Raw genomic sequence first — 24,445 nt, forward strand, 5'->3', positions numbered from 1 at the left:
GATGGGAAATGCTTTGAAATTTTTTCCTTTGTTTTTCATTTCCTTAGGATAGATCTTGAAATAGCATGGGAAATATAAAAAAATGTTATCCTTGCCCATGCTGGACCACCAAGTAATGTATATTGTTTTCCCTTTTAGAGAAAGCAAGTAGTTCATGAGGTGCTTTGTGGAAAATCAAGGCTGATTTTGAACTGCTAAACTTCTGTGATTACTGTCTGGTCCTGCAGGAATTAATTCTATAAACGGGGCAATTCTTTCAAGCCTGTCTCTTGAATGCCTAAAGCTTTAACCTTTAGACAGATGGGGAGCTGAGTTACCAAAAGCGAGGCATTTCCCTGTTTTCTGTAGGGTAATAGCCTTCGATTAACCATTAAAAAGCCAGTAACCAAAGTACAAACGCAGCATAAAAGGGGTTAACATACTGTAATTTCTTTGTAACTCTGACCCCCTAAGATGAACCTAAAACAGTGGCAACAGATAGATGGTGTGGGAAGTTGTTCTTTACTATCACAGTTTGATCAAGGATGATAGATTTGCCATTAAGAACTGATCACAGAATCATAGAAACATAGCATGGTTTCGATGGGAAGGAGAGAAAGACAGGAGAAAACCCGTGAGAGGGAGCCAAGTGCTGCCTGTGGCCCCCCCGTGGGAGGAAGCGGGGGAGCGCGGAGGGCTGGCCAGCAGTGCTGGGGTGCGGGCAGAGCCTGTGGGACTGTGTCCTGCAGCCTCCCGGGGAGGCACGAGGTGTTATCCAGTGAACCCTCTTGCCGAATGCGCCTGGGGACGTCTGCCCTGGCCAGAGCGACCGGACGGGGCCCTGGGAAGACACGGCCGAGGCCTCGGTGACTGGAGTGAGACACCGATGCCGAGCACAAGACGAGAGATGGGGGGATGGAGCGGGCAGCGGTGTCGTGGTAACCCCAGGCGTGGGGCGAGTGCCGTGGGTGAGGATGGCCTGTCGTTACATCCCCCAGCGATGGATGGTGAAGTCCCTGAGCGATGGGTTCTGGTGTCACCGAGGGATGGACTGTGATGTTCTGTCATGGTTTAACCCCAGCCAGCAACTAACCACCACGCAGCTGCTCACTCATTCCCTGCCCCAGTGGGACTGGGGAGAGAATCGAAAAAAAAAAGTAAAGCTTGTGGGTTGAGATAAGAACAGTTTAATAGGACAGAAAGGAAGAAAATAATAATAAAATAATAATAATAATAAATAATTACAAGAGTAATAAAAGAATTGGAATATACAAAGCAAGGGATGCACAATGCAATTGTTCACCACTCGCCGACTGATGCCGTTAGCTTCTGAGCAGTGATCCATCCCTCACCCTGGCCAACTCACCCCAGTTTATATACTAGGCATTATGTTAAATGGTATGGAATATTCCTCTGGCCAGTTGTCCTGGCTGTGTACCCTCCCAACTTCTTATGCCCCTCCAGCCTTCTTGCTGGCTGGGCATGAGAAGCTGAAAAAACCTTGAATTAGTACAAACAATTAGCAAGAACTGAAAACATCAGCATGTTATCAGTATTATGCTCATGCTGAATCCAAAACATAACACCATACCAGCTACTAGAATCAAAATTAATTCTAGGTCAGCCAAAACCAGAAAACAACCCCAGGTGCTGCATTGTGACCAGTGTCCTTCACTGCTTACATTTAGACACCCAATCTGAGCAAGGTCCAGCCCACGCTCCAGCTGAGCAAGTTCGCGAGGTTTGGAGTGTTGAGGGAGGCCACTGGTGCTGCTGCAGTGGTCAGGGAGCTGCTTGTTGCAGCTCTCCATGTCTAGCCCCAGAGCCATCGAAGGATTTTCCCCGGCCCTGCCAGATGCAGAGGGCACCCAGGAGGCACGCTCACAGCAGCAGAGGTGAGCTGGGAGGGGGAACTTCTGCCTGGGGTGGGGAGCTGGGAGGGTTTCCTTCTTGAGGGACCTGGGCACTTCTTCCACCCCTCCCCGGGCCAGCCAGTGACCCTGGCCTCTCTTCCTTCTCTAGCGTGACACCCGCTGCTGCAGCGCCGGTGACAGGGAGTGGCTTGACATCCCCAGCTTCCCCCAGCCCACCGCAACATGTGGAAGGCATGGCTGCGGAGCCGGCCAACCGCTGTCCGATATGCCTGGACAGCTGGGAGGAGGCCAGCTACGTGATGCCATGCGTCCACCAATTCTGCTACCCATGCATTGTGCGGTGGGCTGAGAGCAAGCCTGAGTGCCCCCTCTGCAAGGGGAGGATCATCTCCATCATGCACTCAGTGGGGGCAGACGATGAGTTTGAGGAGCATATCATCACCCGATTTGGAGCACCACCAGTCATCGGCCGCCAGGCAGGAGGGGCTCTCGGCCGTCCAGCTGCCCGCAGCCCTGCAGCAGCAGAACGACAGCCTGTGGAGATCCAGCTGCCCGGGGCTCCTCCGGGCGGCCTCCGGCCCAACACCTGGGCATCCCTTTTCCGGGACCACCCAGCTCTCCTCCAGCCCCTTCTGCCCTGGGTGCGTCAGCAGCTGGGGCGGATCTTTGGGAACTGGTGTTCACGAGCAGCCACAGTGGAGGGCCTCGTCATACCCCTGCTCATGCTCTTTGGGCTGGATGAAAACCAGCTGGTCCAGCTGCTGTGGTCCACTCTCCAAAACGACGCGGCGACATTTGTGCACGAGCTCATTCACGTCACCGTGCAACAGTGCAGCGGGGAGGCCTACCGTCTGCTGGGCCTGGAGGATGACCATGCTGTGGGGGGGGGGGGGGGTAGCCCTATGGGTGCCCCTAGCCGCGCTGCCTCCCGGCGAGGGTCTCCCACACCTGGGCCGGCCCCCTCCGACAGCCCCGAAGGAACCAACATGGATGACCTCCCCAGCACCTCCACAGCTGCCCTTCGTAGGGGTGCTAGAAGCCCTCCCTCTGTCCTCTTTCCTAACCCTGAGGAGGAAGAGCCCGAGGAGGCCATGGCAGGTCCATCTACATCCAGCCAGGGCAGGGAACGCTCCCCTGGGGGGCCACGGCAAGCCCCAAAGAGGAGGTCTGGCAGCCCCGAGGCCTCTTCTCCAGCCAAGAAGAGGCCACCCCGCCGGCAGCGCTAGAAGAATGTCCCAGGCACTGCTGAAACCAGGGCTGGGCCAGCAGCTGGGGCGTGCACCGGCCCTCAATGGCTCCCTGTGCTTTAAGTAACATAATTTGTAAGTGAAATAAAATAAAGGTCGGCAAACTGCAGAAAAGGTCTCCGTGTTACTAACAGTGCTGCTGGCCTTGCTATCCCCACCCATGCTGCTTTCTCCCCCTTTTCCTGGGGCTATGCCCACCGTTGCCTCTCGTTGTCCTTAGCAGAGCGCCATGGGGCTTCTCCCTCTGGTCTTGCAGAGCCTCGTCACCCTGCTTTGACTGCCATGGGGCTGGACCTGTGCTCTCCGAGCACATCTCTCCCCAGAGCACAGCGCCACGGGTCTTGGCCCTCTGCTCTTGCAGGGCCCCTTTCCCTTCAGGAAGGTGCCACGGTGCCCGTCCCTGTTCTCTTGCAGGCCCCTTTCCCCTGATTCGAGCACTGTGGGGCCTGGCCCTATGTACCTGAAAGGCCTCTTTGCGCTGATCTGAGTGCCACCGAGTCCCGTTCTCTGGTGTCGCTGGGCACTCTTTCCCGTCATTCAAGTGCTACGAGGCAGGACATGACCCAAGAAAGGTGGACATGCTGCTGCCCTGAAGCACAGGCTTTCTTCCCCCTCTTCCAGATCCAGCCTTGGCGCTGGCATTTCTCCTCCGCTCGGAAAGGACCCCTCTTTGGCAGACAGGCACCATCAGTTCCCCAGCGCCCCTGACCACCACCCCCCGCCACCCCTCCCTGTCGCTTGCTCTTTGCAGGACTTCCCCCAGCACAGCTCCTCTCTGCTGCCAGTCAGCCCCGCAAAAATGGCAGCGCAACTTCTCCATGCTCCCTAGGGACCCTCACTTTCCTCTCACATGCCCTGGGAAGTCACCCTCCTTTCACACACCGCTCCGTGACCCTTCTGCAACCAAGCTGGCCACACAAGGTGAGGGGAGGGACAGAGGGTGGCTGCTGGGTTTGGCACCAAGACCTGCTGCCAGGCCCCGAAGGAAGACCCAGGTCCCCACCGCACGAAAGGCCAAAGCTCAGCAGCAATAACTACAATACAAATTCCCACAACTAGAAATGTAGGAAAGGCTGCCTGATGGCTTGTTAAGAGTGTAAAATTTAAGTCCACCGTGTAATTTTTTCTCACCAGTAACCAGAAAAAGAAGGCAGAGGGGCTGCCTGTATGGATACCATACCCATACAGCTCACGATTTGCGCAGGTGCAAACGTGAGACAACGCGCAATTATGGCGGGGCGGGAAGGACGCCGGGTGGGTGTTGGGTAGCGAGCCCGCACGCCGCAGCAACAACGCTCCTCCGCGCCGGGCAGGGTCTGTTGGCCGCCCTGCCGTTTTCCCCTGCCGCGCACCGCGGCCCTTCCCCGCCGCCGCCCACCGAACGTGGCAAAAGAGGTTCCCGGCTCCCCGCCGCCGCCATTTCGAAGGCGGCAGCGTCGCGTCGGCGGCGCGACGGAAATGGCAGTGGGGGCGCGTGACGCCACTAGGGAGCGCCGCCGGCGACGTGGCAGCGCGGCGGCGGCGCGGGGCGGTGGCGGGCGCGGCGGCGGGCGCGGCGCCGCTAAGGCTGCTGGGAGCTGTAGTCGGCGGCGGAGCCGGCCGGTGTCTGTCTTCATCGCCGGCAGGTCCCGGGGCGCGGCTTTGTCGCGGGGCGAGCGTGGCAGGCCGGCCGGACGGGCGGGCGGGCGGGCGAGCGAGCGGCAGCGGGAGGCGGCGGGCACTGGTGCTTGGGCTGGGTGAGGCCGCGTGTCGTGGCGGGCACAGGGGACGCGTTGGCACCCGTCGTCCCCGGCGGCGGAGAGGGAGTGGCTGGAGGGCTGCGCTAGGCCGGGCGGCGGCGGCGGCGTCCCGCAGCGGTAACTGCCCCGCTATCCCGGGTGCCGGCCGCGGGGGGGCCGAAGCGGCTGGGGCAGGTCCGGCGGTTACGGGGGTGGGCAGCGCGGCAGGCTGTGGCGTATGGGGCGGGGGGCGGCAGGCAGGGGGGGTGCTGGGGTGTTTCCCGGAGCGGGGAATGCCGGCGGGGTCCGCGCCGCTCCGCCTGGCCTGCCGTCGGTCAGCGGCGGGGCCCTGCGGGGCGGCCGCCGGCCCGGCCGCGTCTGTGCGTGTGTTTGCGTGTGTGGGGGCCGCCGGCCGAGGTCCGGGAGCCGTCCCGAGGCCTCCCGCCCGGGCCCTTTTCCCCCTTGGGCGGCACGCCGCGGGGCTGCGCGGTGTCGGCCTCTCAGCGGGCTCGGTCCTGGGGAGCAGCCGGGGGCCTGACCCTGCTGTGGGCACTCTGTCTCGTTCCTCTTGTTCTGCACCATCTTGTCCTTCTAAAGGGCAGCAGCGGCTCCTGTCCTCCCTGCTGAGAGGAGCACGCTTTGAGGCTTGTTGTGAGGTGAGGGTCGTGGGCTGTGCATGCCGATCAGAGTCCTTACAGCAGGACTGCTTGCTGCCTCCGTGGCTGGTGGCATTGCAAACATGTGCATGGACCCGCACTCTCTATAGAATTTCCAGCTGGCTGGTCCTGATACGTTGCTAGGTCACTTAACATTGTTCTGCTCTTGTGAGTCACCCTCCAAGCGACCAGGCTTCCTCCCCGCACTGTGTAGCGAGCTTGGATTGCTGGTCTCGGGACTGTGCGTTCCAGCCGTGCAGCTGGGGGTGGAAATGCTGGTCCTGGAAAACCCCCTGTGGTTTCAGCTTGAATGAGTGTGATTGACAGTGGAAATCCTCACCCTTGAGGATCTGTTAGTATCTATCTGATAGAAGTGATGCTTCAGGAGCTTTATTAGTTTACAATGTCTCTGGAGGCATTGTTGAAGTGATTTGCCCTTTATTTATATGATTTATTTATTTTTATTGTCACATGAAAAAAGCATTATTTTGGGGGGGAAAAACCTCTGAAAGTGCCAGAGCTGTTGCATCACATAATATGATATAGCTATTGGTGCAAATTGGTAGAATGTATGTGGGTTTGTTTAGCTGTTTCTTTGATGGTTTTATGTAGTTGTATGTAACATTGTATACTATTGTATAGCATTGGAACTAAGTCGTCCCTGGAGCTACATAAGCTTTGTGGTATTTAAAAATAAGTATTTGATGGTAAGGGTGCTGGTGGTCCGGAGCAAATACAAAGAGTGGACAATGGCACCAAGAATGTGGGAAGCAAAATAATTCTCAGATATTAGGAAGCTTTTCTAAAGGTGGAACTTCTTATTTTTTATGGTACGTGTGGACTATGATAACTCTGTCTGCAGTAGTCTCAAGACAAGGTTAACCCTTTTTGGCACACCTGGTGTTTTGAGCTATCGTGGTACTGCATTAGGTCTGAGGCATACTGGATTTTGCTTGGAAAACAGACTTTTTTTTTAATGTGAAAAACTGGTGCAGATGTTGTGATTCACATTATGCTATGAATATAGAACAGGTATAGGAGAGTCTGGTGGGTTTTTTTTTTCTTTCTGTCTGTCTTTCTGTCTGTCTTTCCTGATTACTTCTCTTTAAGACTTTGGACTTTAGAACAAGTCATTTAACACCAGGTAATTAAACTGATGATCCCTCTATGCCCTTCCTTTGGCTTCAGTGAGACTTTGTATGCCCTCTGGGACCTGCATGCATTTAATGGACAGGAGTCTGAAGGAAGTTTTATCCCTGATTTTGTGCCCTCCCTTTGTAAAATAGAATAAACCAATGTGAGGGATTTTTCAGATGAAACTTTAATATACTAACAGTTCAACTCGGTTTTTGGTTTGTTTTGGTTTTTTAAAAGTGTTGGCTTTTTGGTTGACATTAGCTTCACTCCATCTTTAACAGGTGAAGGTTTTTCTTTTGTCATTTTCTTTCTTGTTTTCTTCTTGGTCACTGTTTTTAATCCCTCTTGTTTGCATCTTTGTGGGTTCTTGGGCTTCTTTTTCCTTTGACTTCTCTCCCATTGAATAGAAGTATGTGCCTGTGAATCTGTCTATCAGTTAATGCAACCTAGGATGTAACATTTTGTTTGAAGAGGTTGTTGCACTGGGAGTAGCTCCAAACAATTGATTTGTTCAAATAAATTAAAAAAATGTCCTTACTCTGGACAGTTTTCAGCTTGTGCTTAGCCATTAACCATGTGTGTAACCTGTACTGTTACACACATTTAATTAAAATAGTTGTGCCAGTTATGATTAAAGATGAGAAGTTTAATAGCATTTGAATTTAGTATTCCAGCTGTGGTTTTATTTCCTTCTAGACTCTTGTTTAGAGGATAGTTTTGCCTCTTAGGGTTCTTAAGTATGTTGTGGGTTTTTTTATTATCAGGAGCATCTACAGAAATACAAGAAGGTGTTAATTAAGGGTGACTGGAAGTATGGCCTCATTATAAACTCTGAAATATGACTGATTTCTAGAAAATGTGTTTTTATCCATGTGAAACTTGCTAATCTCCATTTGTAGGTAATTTTATCATTAACTGTGAATTTCTATACTTTAGAGTAATAACCTGAATAATGCTTCTGAAGTGTGGTTATGTCATTAAGATTATTAAAAAATATTAGGACAAATGTAATTAATTCCTATTAAACTTAAAAGATGAATAATTTGCCAGTTCAGCCTTTTAGTCTCTAAATCAAATTATTTCATTCCTGCTTTTAATATGAGCCCTGTTAAAATTTTCAGTCAGAACTTGAGCCTGGTTTTCCCTTCTGACACAGGCCCTGCAATTGAGGTTGGGTTAATGGATGAGATTCAGCTGAAGAGAATCAGTAAAATATAGTTACCTGTTCAACTCGGGATAGACCTAGTGGGTATACTATATTTTCTTTGTGTAATGTGGGGGTTTAACATTACCCCTATAGTGTCTTCATTAGTACTGACAAGGGTTTTTTTTTTTTTTTTACCAAATAATCGATGGAAGCCTAACAAAATTCATGCTTCTACTTCTTAAAGGGGTTATTTTAAGGATGACTGATCATTGGGAATGTGTTTTTTTCTGTGGTTTTCTGTGTTTCTCTTTTCCATGTCCCTTCTTTTTTACTTTCATAGAAGCATAAGTCAAGATTTTCTTCAATCTAAATATGGTGAGATTATCAAATTTGTGAAATCAATTTATGACCACAGATCACTAGATGGCAGTATGGCTGTTATTTTCACCTAATTGCACATGCTTCAATTTGCCAGTCTCAGAGTTTCTCCTTTGTTTTTTCAATTTAGTAATACAAAATGTTCTAGTTTGCAAGAAGCAACAAAAGTCACTTCCTTAAGAAGTTAGGCTGAATTTTCAGGTGCTACTTGCTTCAAAGTATGTGTTCATGGCTTGGACTATGGAGAATTATTACTTTTATTTTTTTTTAAATCACTGAAAAGACAGTCCGGTTCCACACCCAGCAGTCATTAAGGATTTGTAGGCTGATCTTACTGGGAAACTTTTTCCCTGCTACTCCCCTAAGGGAAGTTAGAAACCCTCATTGGCAACTTTGTTGAGGACTGAACACTGTTAAGGTCTGTGGATTGCCTGGGATATCCGCCCCCCCCCCCCCCCCCCCCCCCCCCCCGCCATGTTCTACTTCCACCCCCCCACCCCAATGCTTCCCTATTTTGCACATGTAACTGATTTCAGGTAGGCCATTTAGATTAAAGTGTTAAACCATATATCCTGTGGGATCGGTTTTAATTGTATGTAGTGATGGATTCTTTCAACATGATGAGCTATTAGCTTCCAGTTACACTTACTGTACTTCTTGCTTTCCTTTCCTTTTGTGTATTCCCTCCTCCCATGTCTTACCTTTCTCCTTAACATTTTTTTTTTTAATTATTTATGTTATTTCATGCAGCACATGCAAACCACAACTGGCTTATGTTGAGAATTCAGTGTATAGAAAGCTGTTATTTGTGCAGGCTTCATGTTAGTCCCTGCCAGGTCAGGACTTCACAATGAGATTGATGGTTGTGTGAGGGGATGGGTGTGCTAAAGGTAAAAAAAATATAGAAGCATTTAGGCTTCAGGGTTCTCTAATAGGCATGGGGGTGGGTAGATGGAAAGGGAAGTGAGTGAAGGAAAAAGTTGAGAGCAGGAGGAAAATACTATAGGCTATTGTGTGTTATGCAAGGGAATAAAGGAATTTGTCTACTCTTCCAGCAAAAGGTAGGGAGAGGTCATCTTTTCCCCAGCTAGTGGCAAACCCCCAACTGATTATAGTGGACAATACATCAAAGAGTATGGGATGTATTAGGGTCAAAGGATAAAATTTAAGCCAGAACAGAAAGGAGATAGCAGTATGCCTCTGACTGGGCGTCACTCTGAGGGTATCCAGCTTACTGCGACATGTTGCCTAGGGGTGCACACCTGGACCTGCAAAGTCCAAGGGAGAGGAAATAAGCCCTACAACTGGCAGGATACCCCTCTCAAACTTCCATCTCCTGGCCAGGCTGGATTTGCAGATGGGTGGCTTTCCCAGAGATGTTTACAAGTGAGAGGAGAAAATCTGAAACTACTCTTTTTTCCTTTTTTTTAAATTCAAGTTTGAAGTCACTTATATGGTTTTTTTTAATCACTATATTTCAGCAACTGACTCATAATTTTTGCAAGTTTGGGATTGCTGTTTCTGTTTAATGCTAGCTTCACTTTTCTCATTGTGAAGTTAACTACAGAGTTATTTACATTTCTACTAATTCCTAACTTTCCAGATGTCAGGTTACATTTTGGGGGGTTGTCCCATTTTCCCCCTGACATTAGTAGCTCTGTGAAGCTTTGAAAAAGCTGTGTACAGAGTTTTTGAAAAGCTGCTCTGTGGAATTTTTTTTCAGTCATTTTACATGGCCACAGTATTTATTTTAAGTAGTAAGCACCTCTCAGCAGTTTTAAATCATGGCATCAAGTGAAATCAAGCAGCAAAGAGCCTTGATAAAATAAAATGTTTCTGTGAGGTTTTGGTCAGTGATTACTTTAGTTGCACAATGGAAAGTTCTTTCTTGCTTTGCAGTGTATAATTAGAAGAAGAATGACTTTTGAAATACTTCTATGAAGGGGAGTGTAAACTCCGGTAGCTTGATGACAAGAGAAAATCTTATTATTGCAAATTCTTCTGCTTGGTGAAATTTAATGGAAGACTGTGCAGTTGCTTTCTAAGGGATAATAAGATGTACTCATTCTGCAAAGACAGTCTGTTCCCCACCAGGCAATTACTGACCCTTTCATCCCACCTGAAGAGAAGCTTTTAAATTAGTTGAAGATGTACTCAGAATCTAAAATCCCTCTGTCATGAGGGTTTTCATGAAGAGTGCTGCACTTAAACAACATTTACTTGCTTTCTGAGGCTGGGCTGAAATGTTTAATCTTGAATCACTTATGCAAAGCATACTGGTTTGTCAGAGAGACTATAATTTCTCCTATGTGATTTTTATGCTTTAATTTGTGTTTGATACTCTTTGTAAGCCTGTCAAGACTAATATTGATGTCCTACTTTTTGGATTTTTCAATTTCGTAATAACAGTAGTTTTTCCTCCCTATCAAACTTAAAGAGTTACGTATACATTTAAAACAACAATGAGGGTTTTTTGAAAGAGAGGAAAAGCCCTGTATTTTTGTAAGTAGAGTTCTTTTTATATACACACAAGTATTTTTACTCAACACATTATCTAAGCTTTTCCTCTGTAAACTGTTAAAGGGAATAAGCTGGCAGTCCTCAGCAGCTGCTGATGTAATGGATATGGTGGAAAATGTTTGAGTCTGTCTGTTTTTCATACACATAATTACTTTACCTAGGATTTTTATTCATTAAAGTTCCTGTTGTGGTTTCAGCCCAGCCGGTAACAAAGGACCACGCAGCCGCTCGCTCACTCCTCCCGCCCCCCTCCGGTGGGATGGGGAGGAGAATCAGAAAGGAGAAAAGAAAAAAAAAAAAAACGGAACCTCGAGGGCTGAGATAAGGACAATTTACTGGGACGACACAAAAAGAGAAGTTACAACAACAACGGTACTAATAAAAGAATATACAAAACGAGTGATGCACAGTGCAACTGCTCACCACCCGGGACCCGACGCTCCACCACTTCCCCCACAGAGAGTCGAGAAAGAGCAGGAGAGCCCTCCCCCCAGCCCGCTCCCCATTTATATACTGGGCATGATGTCACATGGTATGGAATAGCTCCTTGGCTAGTTCAGGTCAGCTGCCCCGGCTGTGCCCCCTCCCAGGTTCCTGTGAAAATTAACTCCATCCCAGCTGAACCCAGGACAGTTCCTTAAGAATTGTTACCTCAGGGAGCAGTGCAAATTATTGCTGTCTAGTTTACCAGACTTGGGAGGAGCAGGGGTTTTTGTTAGCTGCCTCTGTACTGATGAACAAAAATCTCCAGGTGTTCATGAAAGTCCCAAATTTTTCCCCTCTCCTTTTCTTCTCCTAAGCCCTTTTACATTAATTTAAGATTTTTAAATAAGCATATAGCTTTACTTTTTCAGAAGTAGTATATTTTAAAGGTTTACTCAAAGATGTTAAAAGAGACTTCTGACACAATCTGGCCTTCAAAATAAAAGCCAAAGTTTTCAATTACTTTCATGTCCGATAATGTCACCAGAGCAGTATGGTATTTGGATTTTATGGGAGTTGTCTGTACTGGGAAACTTGTTGAGTGTAAATTAATTTCAGTATAACTTTATTCATGTTGGAAGTGAATTTCAGCTGGTTTCATCTGGCTTTTCTGGAGGTTTATTTAGCTGACCCCAAAAAGCTTCTGCTTTAAGGTAGACACGGTCATGGTTAGAGCTTAGGTCACAGAATCAGGACTCCTGGGCCGTTGCCAGCTGTGCCGCTGGCTGTTCGTGGTGCTGAGCAAGGTGCGTGCACTCAGGTGTGATGCTCGGGAGCATCTGCTGAAGTGCTGAGGCCCGAGAGGGCTACAACCCTGTGGGCAGTCGTGGTTCTTGGCTGCCAGGAGGGGGAGGCTTCGGTCCTCCGCCTTGCCTCTTGCCACATTTTGCATCCTGTATGCGTCGGCTCTGAAAGTAGCTGGTCCTTGTTGGAGTTGCTACAGCTCAGTAACGCAGCAAAATACTACCCCGTTGTTAAGTTTTTCTTTCAGTGGGATATGGGTTTTGCGATGTGTAATTACTTCCCTATTATTACTTACATAAGTACTACCAGTATATATTGGAAGCGGTAACTGGGCACGCGTAGTAAGGTTTTTAGAAAGAGGCTTGGAGTTTGAGGTATTGTCACAGTGCTAAAAATAAAGGGAAGATACAGGAGAAATGAGATGTAAGTGGATAATTATGTACTTGAGATCAGTCAATTTTTTTCTCTTTTCTAGAGTTGGCATTTGAATTACCTGCTCTGTTCAGGAATGTAAATCACACTGTTGTGGCCTTTACATTCTAATTTAAAATCTTTTCCCTTGTTTCTCAAGATATGCTTTTTTTTTTTCCTCACAGCTTTTCATAGGTGAAGGAGAATGATGGAAGAGAGTGGAATAGAGACAACTCCACCTGGCACACCCCCACCAAGCACAGCAGGGGCTGCTGCCGCCACTGCTACACCTGTCTCATTAGGTACAGAAGCTTCCTCAGCAACTTGGGCATGTTTATTCATGTCTTTTGAAGCACAGCAATTCATCCAAAAACATTGCAATCAGCATAATTACAGTGCTCTTCTCCAGACTAATTGGAAGAATTTAAATTGTTTTTTAATCATGGAAGTGTGCTTCTTATCTGACATGCATCTGACACACAGAATATTTTAAACATTTTTTTTATTCTTGAAACTTTTTTATGAAATCATGCGGATGCACTTATGTTTTTTAAGGATGTGGGGCCAGGGAAATAATGCCTTCCACTACAGCACACAGTTAGATGAGCAGCATAGGAGGGAGTTAAAAACAAAACAAATTTACAGTCTTGTAGGGGATAGTGGTAAACCCGGATAATCACTTGGTTTTTAATATTGTGGGTGGTAATCAAAGCACTTTTTCTGATTTTTGAAAAATCTGAATACCATATTCTGGATACCAAATATTTAATTTTCTGACATATCTGGTTTTGTTATCTTGAGTCATACTAGTGCAGTGGACTCCAAAGTGGAGTGCCCTTATCCCAGGGGATGTGCAAGGCAATCTGTTGGGGTGAGGGAAGAAAACATTAGAACTTCCATTAATATTTCTTTTTATCTAAAAAAATAAGAAGGAAATTAAGCTTCACTTAATATTTAATATACTGCTTGATGCTGGTGTCCCCACTCAGTTGGTCCATACGCCAGACATTCACATGTCCTGAGGGAAGAGTGGGTGTTCCATGATGCAAAGGGGTTGACAGTAGCACCCTCACTCGTTTGCTCACTTTCATCATATTGCGATGCCTTGCAGTTTGTGTGCCTGCTTGAGCAGATTTATGGGTTATGTTATCTAATTTTAACTATACTAGCCCTCACAAAATGGGCAAGTGACTTAAAAAAGATTCCTGCAAAGAGACCATGGATTGAAAATACTGCTAATAGTGTGAGCACAATCCAACAACAAGAAAATGGAAGAGCTGATGCTTCTGTGCCTCCTAGTGTGAGCTCTGTACCATTGTTTTTACCTTGTAATATGGCTAACAATCTAATTGGATCTGACAAACAGTTGACCAAAAAAATTTCAAAATTTTCGAGAGGACTATTTGAAATATAAATTTACATCTGCCATTGTTAACGATGAACGTTGCCCTAAGTGCATGTTGTGCCTTGAGATATTAGCCAAGGCTAGTATGAAGCCACTAAGATTAGCAAGACATCTAAAAAACTAAGCAAAACGTACATTGGGGAAACATTTGTTCTTCTTGACACGGTAAAAATGTCTGAAATAATACATGGAAAACAATATGGTGACAAACTAAAATGCATTCATCAGCAAATACTGTAGGAAGATGCAGAGAAGGCATCACTGAAGAAATAAGTATTAGAACAAATTACACAAATTAGTGTGGGAAGTTTGCTATCCAGTTGCCTGAAAGTACAGATGTTCCTAACATGTCTCAGCTTATGGTTTTTTGCTAAATTCTGTTTCAATAATAAAATACCCAAAGAACTACTTTATTGTCAAATGCTAAAGGAGGGCTGTGCTGGAGAAGGTATATCCTCAACAGTAAATTACTTCTTTAATAAAAGCAATGTATTTATTAAAACTGTGTAACTTTAACCACTGATGGAACAGTTGATCTGACTAGGATAAAAATGGATTCTGGAATAAGGTTACAGAGATATCACCACACCTGAAATTTATTCACTGCTTCATTCATAGGCAAGCTAGTGCAGCAAAGAAACTGGAGCCAGAAGTGCACAAAGTGCTACAGGATGTCATCAATGTGGTTAATTTTATAAAAATGGTCTTTAAATAGTAGATTTTTTTTATCAATACGTTGTAGGGAGATAGGGGGTGACCATGAATTTTTTTTGTATCACACAAAGGTTTGCTGGGTGTCATGTAGCAAGGTGTTTGAAAGAGTTGTTGAACTTAAAGATGACATGAATGTTTTTCTTTAACAAAAAGACAAGTATCCCAGGTTTGCTGGCATTTTCTGTGATGACAAGTGGCTGTCAGCAGTGGGCTACCTAGTAGATATTTTCAAAAAAATATGCACTCATAATTTGTCCCTTCAAGCTAAAGATGATGTTCTAACAAGGAGTGCTCTAGTAACAACTTTTTGTAAGAAAGTCATGCTTTTGAGAGAGCATTTTGAAAATTGATATTTGGAAATGTTTCCATCATTATGCAATCCTGTTGCCAAAAACAATGGAAGTGTCACATATAAAAACTGTCAGATCTGTACACATAAACTTGCAAAGATAATTTCCTGACTTGTGTAAAAATCTTCCCAACAAAGAGTTCCAGTGGAGGATTTTGAACCCATTTGTTAAAAATATGAAAGTGTTAACACCTTCTGATTAGTTTGCAAGAACAATTGACCAACATCAGGGAAGATGGAAATTTGCTAGCTGAATTTCAAGAAAAACCTTTGCATAATTGGTGGGTGCGAGTGGAAGACAAATAGCACAGCCAATGATTTAGTAAGCACAGCCAATAATGTAGTACTTCCATTTGGATCTATGTATCTTTGTCAGGTATCTTTTCCAGCTATGACAGCCAGTACAGCCAAGTATCCAAATAATGTGAACATAGAACCAGACCTTCAAATTGCAGTATCATGAGGTGTTAAACCAAGATTTAACAAATAATGAGGCTTCTTCAATCACATTGCTTATACTAAAAAATGATTAATAATTGTATTATATAGTATGTTAACCATTATTAACCTATTATGTTATTTTATTAATAGTATATTAATAAAACTTTTCAGTGGGAGGAGAAGTTTTTGTACTGTTAATAAATAAAAATGATTTTTAATTTTTTTCATTCATCTTTATCTCATCCATTTTAAATTTCTATTGTGTGTGTTTTCTACTATACATAATATACTAGTACAGTGGTACATGTAAATAATAAATAAATATACATATGTTGTGGGGGTGCATGCTCAAAAATTTTTTACCGGTAGGGGTGTGCAATAAAATTTGGAGTCCACTGCATTAGTGCAACTTAGCGTATCATTTGACTGTCACTGATATTTAGGTTGAGGCCAGTGAGATGCTTGAGCTGATCCAACAGCTTACTGCTATCAAAAATGGTAATTTCTGTTTTTCTGACTTAATTCTCTGCCTAAACTTGGTTTAGAGAGCAAAATTAGCTTATCCAAGGATCAGCTGAGGGCCAGACTGAAACAGAGGAAGCAGACGGATTAGGAGGCTGGGTGCCAAGGAAGAGAGGACTGCCTGGTGCTCAGCCCGTCTTGTAGAACCATACCTCTGAAGTAACTCCTGCCTTCCCAGATATTATGAGTAGTATGTTTTATTCTTAAAGATGGGCACTTCCTGCATCATCATCATTCCTGTTGATTAAGCAGTCGCTCAGAAAGAACAGTACTACCTAGAAAAGTCTGAGGCAGACTTCAGCTGCTATAAATTCAGTAGTAAAACATTGACTTGCCTTTTTAAGGTTATGACAGATAGGGTCATGCAAAAAAAAGAGATGTGGCTTACCAGGTACTCTCAGCAAAAATTGAGCACAATTGGTGTTGTATGCAAACTCAAGCAGAATTAAAATTCACTTTGAAGGGAAAAAAACAGACCAGGTCAAAACTTACTTGTAAAATATCCGAACAATTATATAACTGAATCTCTGAGATTAAGGCTCAGCATTTCTAAAATTCCTTTTCTTCTCATTTTTTTCTAGCTTTGTCCAGTCCCCTTGCTACACAAAGCATGTCATCTTCTCCTGCATACTCACCACCCTTGCCAGCTGGAGTGTCTCCACTTCCTCCTATGATGACTTCAGCTTCTCTTCCAGTTGTGCCTTCTGCAACGGTTTCTACTATTGCACCACCTCTAACTCCTGCCCCACCTCCTGTTGCCTCTTCAGCTTTTAGTACCTCCGTGTCCCAGTTCTCTACATCTCTTCCATTAAGCTCTACTGCTGGCCCTGGTCTTCCTGCACCTCCCACTGGTCCCCCCATTTCAGGATTTTCTGTGTCTTCAACCTATGACATTACCAGAGGTCATGCTGGTCGAGCACCACAGAGCCCACTGATGCCATCATTTTCTGCACCTCCAGTCACAGGTAACTTTTTGTTCATATGCTTTCATGTTTGTGAGACAGGATGAGGGATCTCCTGGGTGGCTTTTTCCACCACTCTGCTAGAGTTCTGCAAGTTCAGCTTCTTTATTATTCCAGGTACTCTTAATTAATGTAGCTGAAGAAGGGAGAGTAACCTTCAAAATACAGTCATGGTCTAGGACAGAGAGTCCTCTTTAGTAGAGTTCTCCTAGCATTCAGGCTCACAGAAAAATCTTTGGGAGCTTTATTTTTTGTTAACTTGTACAGGAAAGCCCAGCTGAACATATATACATATCTTTTGTTTAGATCAGAAAGTCAACTCCAGCCATGATATTCCACAGAATGATGTGATACTTCAGGCTGTAATCTCATAATTTTTTGTTCTGAAAAGCTATCTATAACAAGCTGTTCATCACATGACACCAGCTTCTATTTTCTTGTTTCCAGCTACTAAATTGCATTAGGACAGCTAAAAATACATACCTTCCATGCAAGCAATTGCTGTAGTTGCTGAACTGATGTAATTTTCTGCTAGTGGAACAGAAACTTGGCTTTTCAACCACAATTGGGCCAGGCCTTTACTATTACTGGTGATACCTCTTTTAAGTAGTCTGTATTAGGAAAACGTCTAGAAAGACCTATCAATTGTGCAGTGTAAAATAAAAATAACTCTTGATTAAGGCTATGTTGGAGAATCGGTTAAAATAGGCTTGAGTGATGGGGCAAAGGCTCATGCTTAAATTTTCTGCTGTTTGAGTTTCTTTTGTTTTCCTTTAAAATTTGTAAAGCTATTCATTCGCTTGCTCCTTTTTCTATTCCTACTAATTTCCAGCACTCAGGGTTAGAAAATTTCCTACTTCTCTCTCTTTTATTATGCGTGAGAACATTCCTATCTCTTTGTTTAGAGAGCAACACCCATTCCTCTTTTTCCTCTACTGTGGGCTGCTTATGAAAATTTGAATGCAGTAAAAAGCATGACTGTTAAACTGACCTGCTAAGAAAAAAACATTGTTTAATTTTATACATAATGTACAGCAGTCTCGGTTCTATCAGCAGATATTGTTGAACTCATTCACAGTAGTTATATCTACTAACCTTTAACAAACGGAATTGTTCTGGGGCTTTCAAGAAATGAAGTGAATCAGCCCAGTATTCTTCTATTCTTCCTGCTCATTTTCCTGTTGGAACAATTGCATGTTGCTACAATGTAACAAGTTAAATGCAGTAAAATAAGTGAACACTTGTGTTTTATTTTTCCCTCTTACTAGGTGTTTTGGCAGATCCTATTACTCAACAAGCAACTTTCTCATCACCTTTGGCTCCTGCAACTGGATCTGCAATCACTTTTCCTGAGGAGCATGAAGACCCCAGAGTATGTACTGCCCAAGGTGGAGCACCTGCTGGAGGACTGTGGGGGTTTATAAAGGTATGGGGTTTTGTCTGTTACCCTTCACAAGGAATTACCATTTTTTACTGACTATAATAAGACGTATCTTATTTTTTAAATGCATGTTGCTATAAATCCTGTCTTTTCTCTGGCCTCATGTGCAAGGTGGCTGGTTTTAGTAGTGGTGTTTGCTGAAACTATGCTTTTGCTCCTCCTCTCTATAGAGGAGGGAGGACTACACAAATGCAGATGTTGTTCTAGGTTAATTTTAGTGCTTGTGAGAGGAAGATATGCATACCTAACAGATCCTGTCACGTTCTTAAATCAGGTGAAGATTTAGAACCTCTTTAAGACCTGAAAGCTACTTTTTACTTAACAGCAACTGGATGCAGAAAAAGTCTGTTTTATCTCACCAGAATTCTTTGTATATCCCATTTCTTTATCATTTCCTAATGAACTGAGTTTGATTTCTATGGGATGCAAGTCCTGCATGTTCTATAACAAACCAACCTTGTGAAGGAGAGACAAATACATATTTTTTCCACCAAAGAACAGCTTACCTAAGAAGTGTCTAAGATATTTTGTAGGATTTTTCTATTCAGCTAGAAGGCATGGATTATATAGTGCAGAACAGATACTTCTTGTGGTGCAATCTAATCATACAGAGGAAATAAGCAGCAACGTAAACTAGTAGAATTTCATTAGCCTGTAACCTTTTTGGAGCTGTGACAAATGCTACATACAAGTAGCATCATGAAGATTGTGGCAAAAAGATCTAAGAGTGCATGAATGCTGAACTGTCTTCAAGAGCAACACCATATTCTGTACTGTCTCATACTAAATGTGATGGAAGAATCAAGAAGATTGATGTCCTAGTGGGACTGCTGAGTTTTGGAGGGACTTTCAAGCCCTTTTGAACATGAAAAGCTAGGAGAAAAAGTTATGTGTGACATGGCAGACTGAGCCCTCCCTTACTCCAGGAATATACATCTTGACAGTAATTCTTAAAAAGCGAGATTAATCCTCCATCAGTACGGTGAGAGCAGAGTTGTCAAGCTGCCCTTTTCAAGGAGAGCTGCCTCTCATGATCATAAAAACACATTTTCTTTATTCTTTTAAATAACATCGGCCTTCTCTCAGTCATCATATTCCTCTTAATGTTTGCAATAGACAGTAATGTTCCAGGAGAGAACATTTTTCTTGTAACATGATTCTGTAGCCCTTTTTAAAGTGCCAGAGCTTGCAGTTGCAAATTAGTTGAAAAGCCAATCTCATCCACATCATTGTTGCCTTTACACCAGTAGGCTCCAAAAGGTGTCCTGTTTGTATTTATGGAGAAGGTCTTTATCACTGAATTCAACGATAAATTCTAGATTTTGGTTGAAGTATTAAGTGTTACATGTGCTCTGTGTGTTCAGTGACCTCTTTTTGAGAATTTCCTAGGTGGAAGAATGAGGAATCATTAATTATACTGAAGCCATCAAGTTCTTGATATTTGTAAGCACACATCAGACTGTGTTTTTTAAAGATCAGCCAGAATCTGGGAGACTAACTGGTAATTATTACACAGCAGTGGCAGCAGTTACCTTTATTTCTGTTCTTGAAGTAGTTTGAACTACCCTTTTTCCTCTAGTGTTCTTAAGAAATCATACACTTTTCTTCCATATTTCCTTCAAGCTAGGTAATATCCAAGACTGTGACAATCTAAAATTGACAAATTAATGGTCTAGAATTGAATGAGACTGTTTCAGTTCCTTTGATCTGTCAAAGGTGGCTGAGCAGTCTTGTAGCAGTTCCAAGATTGGTTTCTACATAATATATCAGAGGCAAAGTTGGATACTTTTGCAGTCATTGCACCTGACAGCTTGCATACTTGTCTGTTTGAGCAATGAAGACAGCCAGGACCTGAATATTCAAAAGATTTGTGCTTGTGCTCTGCTGACGTGGAAGATTCTCCATTTGAGCAATTTCGATTTATGTTGACTTAGAATTGACTCGGTAGAAATTCCAAACGTAACTGCATTATGGTTCACAGCGTTGTGGTAACTTCATGTTTTGCATTGGTATAAAACTACAGATTATTTCTCCCTGCTTGTGCTACGTTGGTGAACTTAAAGGCATCTTCCATAGACAGAAGAAGCAGCTTCTTGCGACTCGGGAACCTGATTATCTGCAGGAGATGTATAATGACTTTATGTTAGTTAAGTAGCCAGACTGCTGATTGGAGAAGTACTGCTTGGCTTTGCATTACTGGAGAGATGCTAAAACTGGAAATTCCAACTTAAAATGTTTCTGAGGAACTCAGTTTTTATTAAAACAACAGACAAACTTCAAATTGTTAGAGAGCTGAAGGAGGAGTATAAACTTCCCTGTTCTTGATGGCATCCTGTGGATACATGAGTAGTCATAAGAGTATGCGTATTAGTCAGTGAATGCAACTGTTCAGAAAAGTCTTTTGTTATATTCATGAGAAACAAGTGGCTACAGTGGGCTCTGGCTTGAAAAAGCTTAATTGTGCTGGAGTGAGTAATTGTTTTGTTTTCTTTACAAAATTCTACAGTTAGGCTTAGTGCTTTGCACAGTGGTGAGAAGAGTACCTGAACCCAGTAATGAACTATTTCAGCATGAAGCATGGGATAAGATAGTCATTCCTAGTAGCTATACAGTATCTCAGTAGTTGTAGAAGTGTGGGTTTTTTTTCTTTGTTAAGCTTGCCACAAAGATAATAGAAAGCATTCTAATGTTGGATGGGGCTTTGAGCAACCTGTTCTAGTGGAAGGTATCCCTGCCCATGGCAGGGGGATTGGAGCTAGGTGATCTTTAAGGTCCCTTTGAACCCAAACCATTCTGTGATTTATGGGAAAGAAGCTTTGCTGAGCAAAAGTTATTCTCGGGTAATTAAAACTACTCTGATTCTGCAGTTCTCTGAAATACTGTGTTGAGTGTATTAAGCGAGCACTTCCCAGAAAAATGTATGTGCACAGTGCTGTCCTAGGTAAAGCTTGTCATTTAGTGAAACAAATACAAGCATATGCAGTTTTAATACAAGACTGAAAGCAGTCTGTTCACTAAAGAAATTTTATAAAAAGTTTCTGTAAAATAGTTTCCAGTGCTTTCTCTCTCAATGATTCAGCATTGGTATCTTCCTTCTTTCACCCTGTGATCTCATCTGAATTTAAATAAACTTTTGACAAGATACAGACATTCATTAAGGCTATTTGCAAGACACAGGACAGTGTTTATGTTTATATTTAATGAACTTTTAAGTCTGTCAGCAGCTCCACCTATGATTTGGCTGGAGAATGTAGAACATTTTTCCAGCAGTGCTTAGAATCTATTTATAAATTGAGGACTTTGACCTCAATTGCTCTAGAAATACTTGTTAATAATGGGCCATTCAAAAATAGATCCTATCGTCTTTATGAAGTTTAGAAAAGAGAGACTCTTCAGCTTGAGTTATCACAGTCTAAATCTAGCTACCTAGTCTGATGATACCTATAATTAGCATTGGGAATCTACAACTTTGCTAAATGCTCAAGGCTTCCAGTCCCAGAGTAGGACTATATCAAGTGAGTGGCCCACCATCACTGATGGGGCTGTTTCTGCATTAATGCAGAAGAGTGTGGTAAAGATGATATTTGAACTTTATGTTGTAACTCAGAAGTCATGCACTGATAGTCATATCCTGTAGCGTTTGTGCTGAGGAGTGAGATACAATAGGTATAGTATAAATGTGGTAAGAAAAACACAAAGCAGCTTAATATTTGTTTTTTGTTTGCTTGGGTTTTAACTGTAGCATTTTGAGTTTCTTGGGAAAAAAACAGCAGATAATATGGAAATCTATTTGCTTAAATCTAGGGTGTAGCTGAGAATCCCATGGTGAAGTCTGTTCTTGATAAAACCAAGCATTCAGTGGAGACCATGATCACAACGCTGGATCCTGGCATGGTTCCATACATCAGTAAGTATTTGTGACAAGCCATTAAGTAATACATGTATATGTTAAGAGGGGTTAATATAATAGCACACTGCTTTTACACTTGAAGTTTGTATATGTAATGTGTTAATTCAAAGTCACAATTTCTGTACTGATTTCTCAAGTGTATTGTCCAATGAAACTCTCACTCTGGAAGCTGACTTTTTATATGTGTCTTGAGGTTCATTTGACTTTTGTATTCTGCTATAGTTCAGATAGTGGCATAGTAATACCTTTGATTCAGATTGTGAAAGGTGAGGAAGTTAAAAAAACCAATGAAGAGACGTTGTCTATAATCCCTAAGTTGCATACTGTTTTCTCTTACTGTGTCTCTATTTACGCCTTATGGAGTTGAGTTTAAAATACACTGTATGTTTTCTGTTGGATCACATGCTTAAATACTACTGTGTAAGCTATCACATTAAAGTTAAAACAAGCCAAAAGGGAGGCATACTCGGAGAGGCATAAGACAGAGGTAATTACATAGCTTTTGAGGCATTCTTCTGACTTTCAGCTGTTCCACCTTTCTAGCCTAATAGTATTTATACTATTTTTAGGAAATTCAGCAAACTTGAAGCAGTTCCTGAGTCAGTTAGTAGGAACATTAAAATTCTAAAATGGTCTAATGAAGTCTGAAGTACTGCTGGACATTGAGCCTGGAAGGAAAAGCATAGCATTTCAACTGCATCTTGAAAATTAATAGGAAGGAGAAGTATTGTGGTATTCACCTTTTCTTGTTTTACTGGAGTACATTGCATGTCACATATAACTGACCTGAGATTTCTACTTCATTAAAATGGGGAAGCAAAAGATGAAATTTATCTAGGGTGGTGGTTTGGTTTTCTGGGTTGTTGTTGGGGTTTTTTTGGTTTGGGGTTTTTTTTTTTGGTTGGTTGTTTTTTTGTTTTGGTTTGGTTTTGTTTGTTTGTTGTTTTTTGGTTTGTTTTTTTCTCTTCCAGCAGTCTGGTAAAGAGTCCTCCTCCTTAGCTGTGCCAGTACTGCCCTTTGTCTTCACGTAGGTGAAGCTGGTCAGGAAACTGATAAGGCTGAGAAGAAACTATTAAAATGTTTTCCCATTTTGTTTTTCTGAGCTGTTTTTCAGCTGGACCTATTCTGTGATCCAGCTAACCATGTTGCTGCACTATTTTACTAATCCAGTGGACAATATGTGGAATAAAAGGGGAAGATGACCTAAGTATTGAGTAGTAGTTAATTGTCCTACGTTTAAGGGAAAATATCCCAGCAGCTGACTAGTGAGGAGGTAGTGGGATTTGAAATTGGTGAGAAGGCCAGCCAGCAACTGAGAAAGTATTTGAGAGGACTAGTGGGATGCAATGCAAAGCTACAGTAAATGTTGATTATGCAGAATTTGGTGAACTGTATTTAAGGTTTCTATTGCAGTCATGACCATCCCTTTTTAAAATAGGATCTGTCAGTGTCCAATGACAGTTTGGATAGTTTGACACAGTATTCATGGGACAGAACAACATTACGTAGAGGAGAAAGTAATTCTAATAAAATGCTTTGCTTGTAAGATTCAGTTAGTGTAAGCAAATTCAGTGGTTATCTCAAAGTTCTCTGAAGTCATGTTGGAAGGAAAGCATCTGTATACATCTTGGCCATTAATATATTGCATTCTTTTTTCTAGTTGCAGGTTGTGGAAATAGGACAGAGATTTGTAAATTTAGTATTTACTTCCTTCTTGAAATGTTTTCTGATCAACATAAGCCATGTCTGCCACAAGTGGCCCCACTTCTCTCTGCTCTCTCCCCACTGCTGCAATTCCAAACAAATTTCAGATTCCTCATGCTGAAGCCTGAAATTACCAAAGCTTCTGGATGAGGTTGTTGAATAATATTTTTTTTCGTATGAGCAAATAGTATTTCTGTAGTCTCTGTTGAAAAGAGCTGAACTGTTTTGGTTGGCATGTTGTGAAGATGTCATCTGAGGCAAGCACCTGGAATCAAAAATTTCTGTCTGCACAGGATATGGTCACCTTATAAGCATAAACATCAATGCTTTTATAACAAAAGATGACAGGGAATCTTAAATTGTATGTGGAACTGTCATTTCATTTTATAATATACAGGGTGTAATCAAATTTCATGTTCAAGTGTTAAAGCCTAACTTAATGTGACAGTTCTGTCTCTGAATTTACCAGAGTATGTCAATTCTTATATTTTAGGTTTTAATATTTCCATATTGCCATAGTGTGTAACAGATCTTGTCACAAATTGTTTCTTTTTAATGCAGTGTAGTATCTGTGATGAACACAGATATGCTTTTGATATATAATGATCCTTAATACAAAAGAACATAATCTGTATTATGCTGTTGCAATACACAAACATGGGGCACAGTTACCGTTCTTAAGTCACTATGCAGTAATTTACTA

At 43.1% G+C, this 24,445-nt stretch overlaps 1 protein-coding gene across 7 annotated transcripts in view; it reads left to right on the forward strand.

Annotated features, from left to right (window-relative positions):
• Positions 1-4,701: 4,701 nt before the first annotated feature.
• PRRC1 (proline rich coiled-coil 1) overlaps positions 4,702-24,445 on the forward strand; it is a 29,222-nt gene continuing 9,478 nt past the window's right edge. Inside the window, exons 1-6 of one of the 7 annotated variants that reach the window (XM_030005050.2) lie at positions 4,815-4,836; positions 10,369-10,373; positions 12,480-12,596; positions 16,307-16,690; positions 17,956-18,113; positions 21,933-22,035. In XM_030005050.2, the coding sequence (XP_029860910.1) occupies positions 12,500-12,596; positions 16,307-16,690; positions 17,956-18,113; positions 21,933-22,035 (742 nt within the window). In that variant the 5' untranslated portion in view covers positions 4,815-4,836; positions 10,369-10,373; positions 12,480-12,499. The other 6 variants (XM_030005054.2, XM_030005052.2, XM_030005049.1 and 3 more) reach the window with 6 other exon arrangements.

The sequence above is a fragment of the Aquila chrysaetos genome, chromosome Z, assembly GCF_900496995.4.
Source record: "Aquila chrysaetos chrysaetos chromosome Z, bAquChr1.4, whole genome shotgun sequence".
Classification (NCBI taxonomy): Eukaryota; Metazoa; Chordata; class Aves; order Accipitriformes; family Accipitridae; genus Aquila; species Aquila chrysaetos.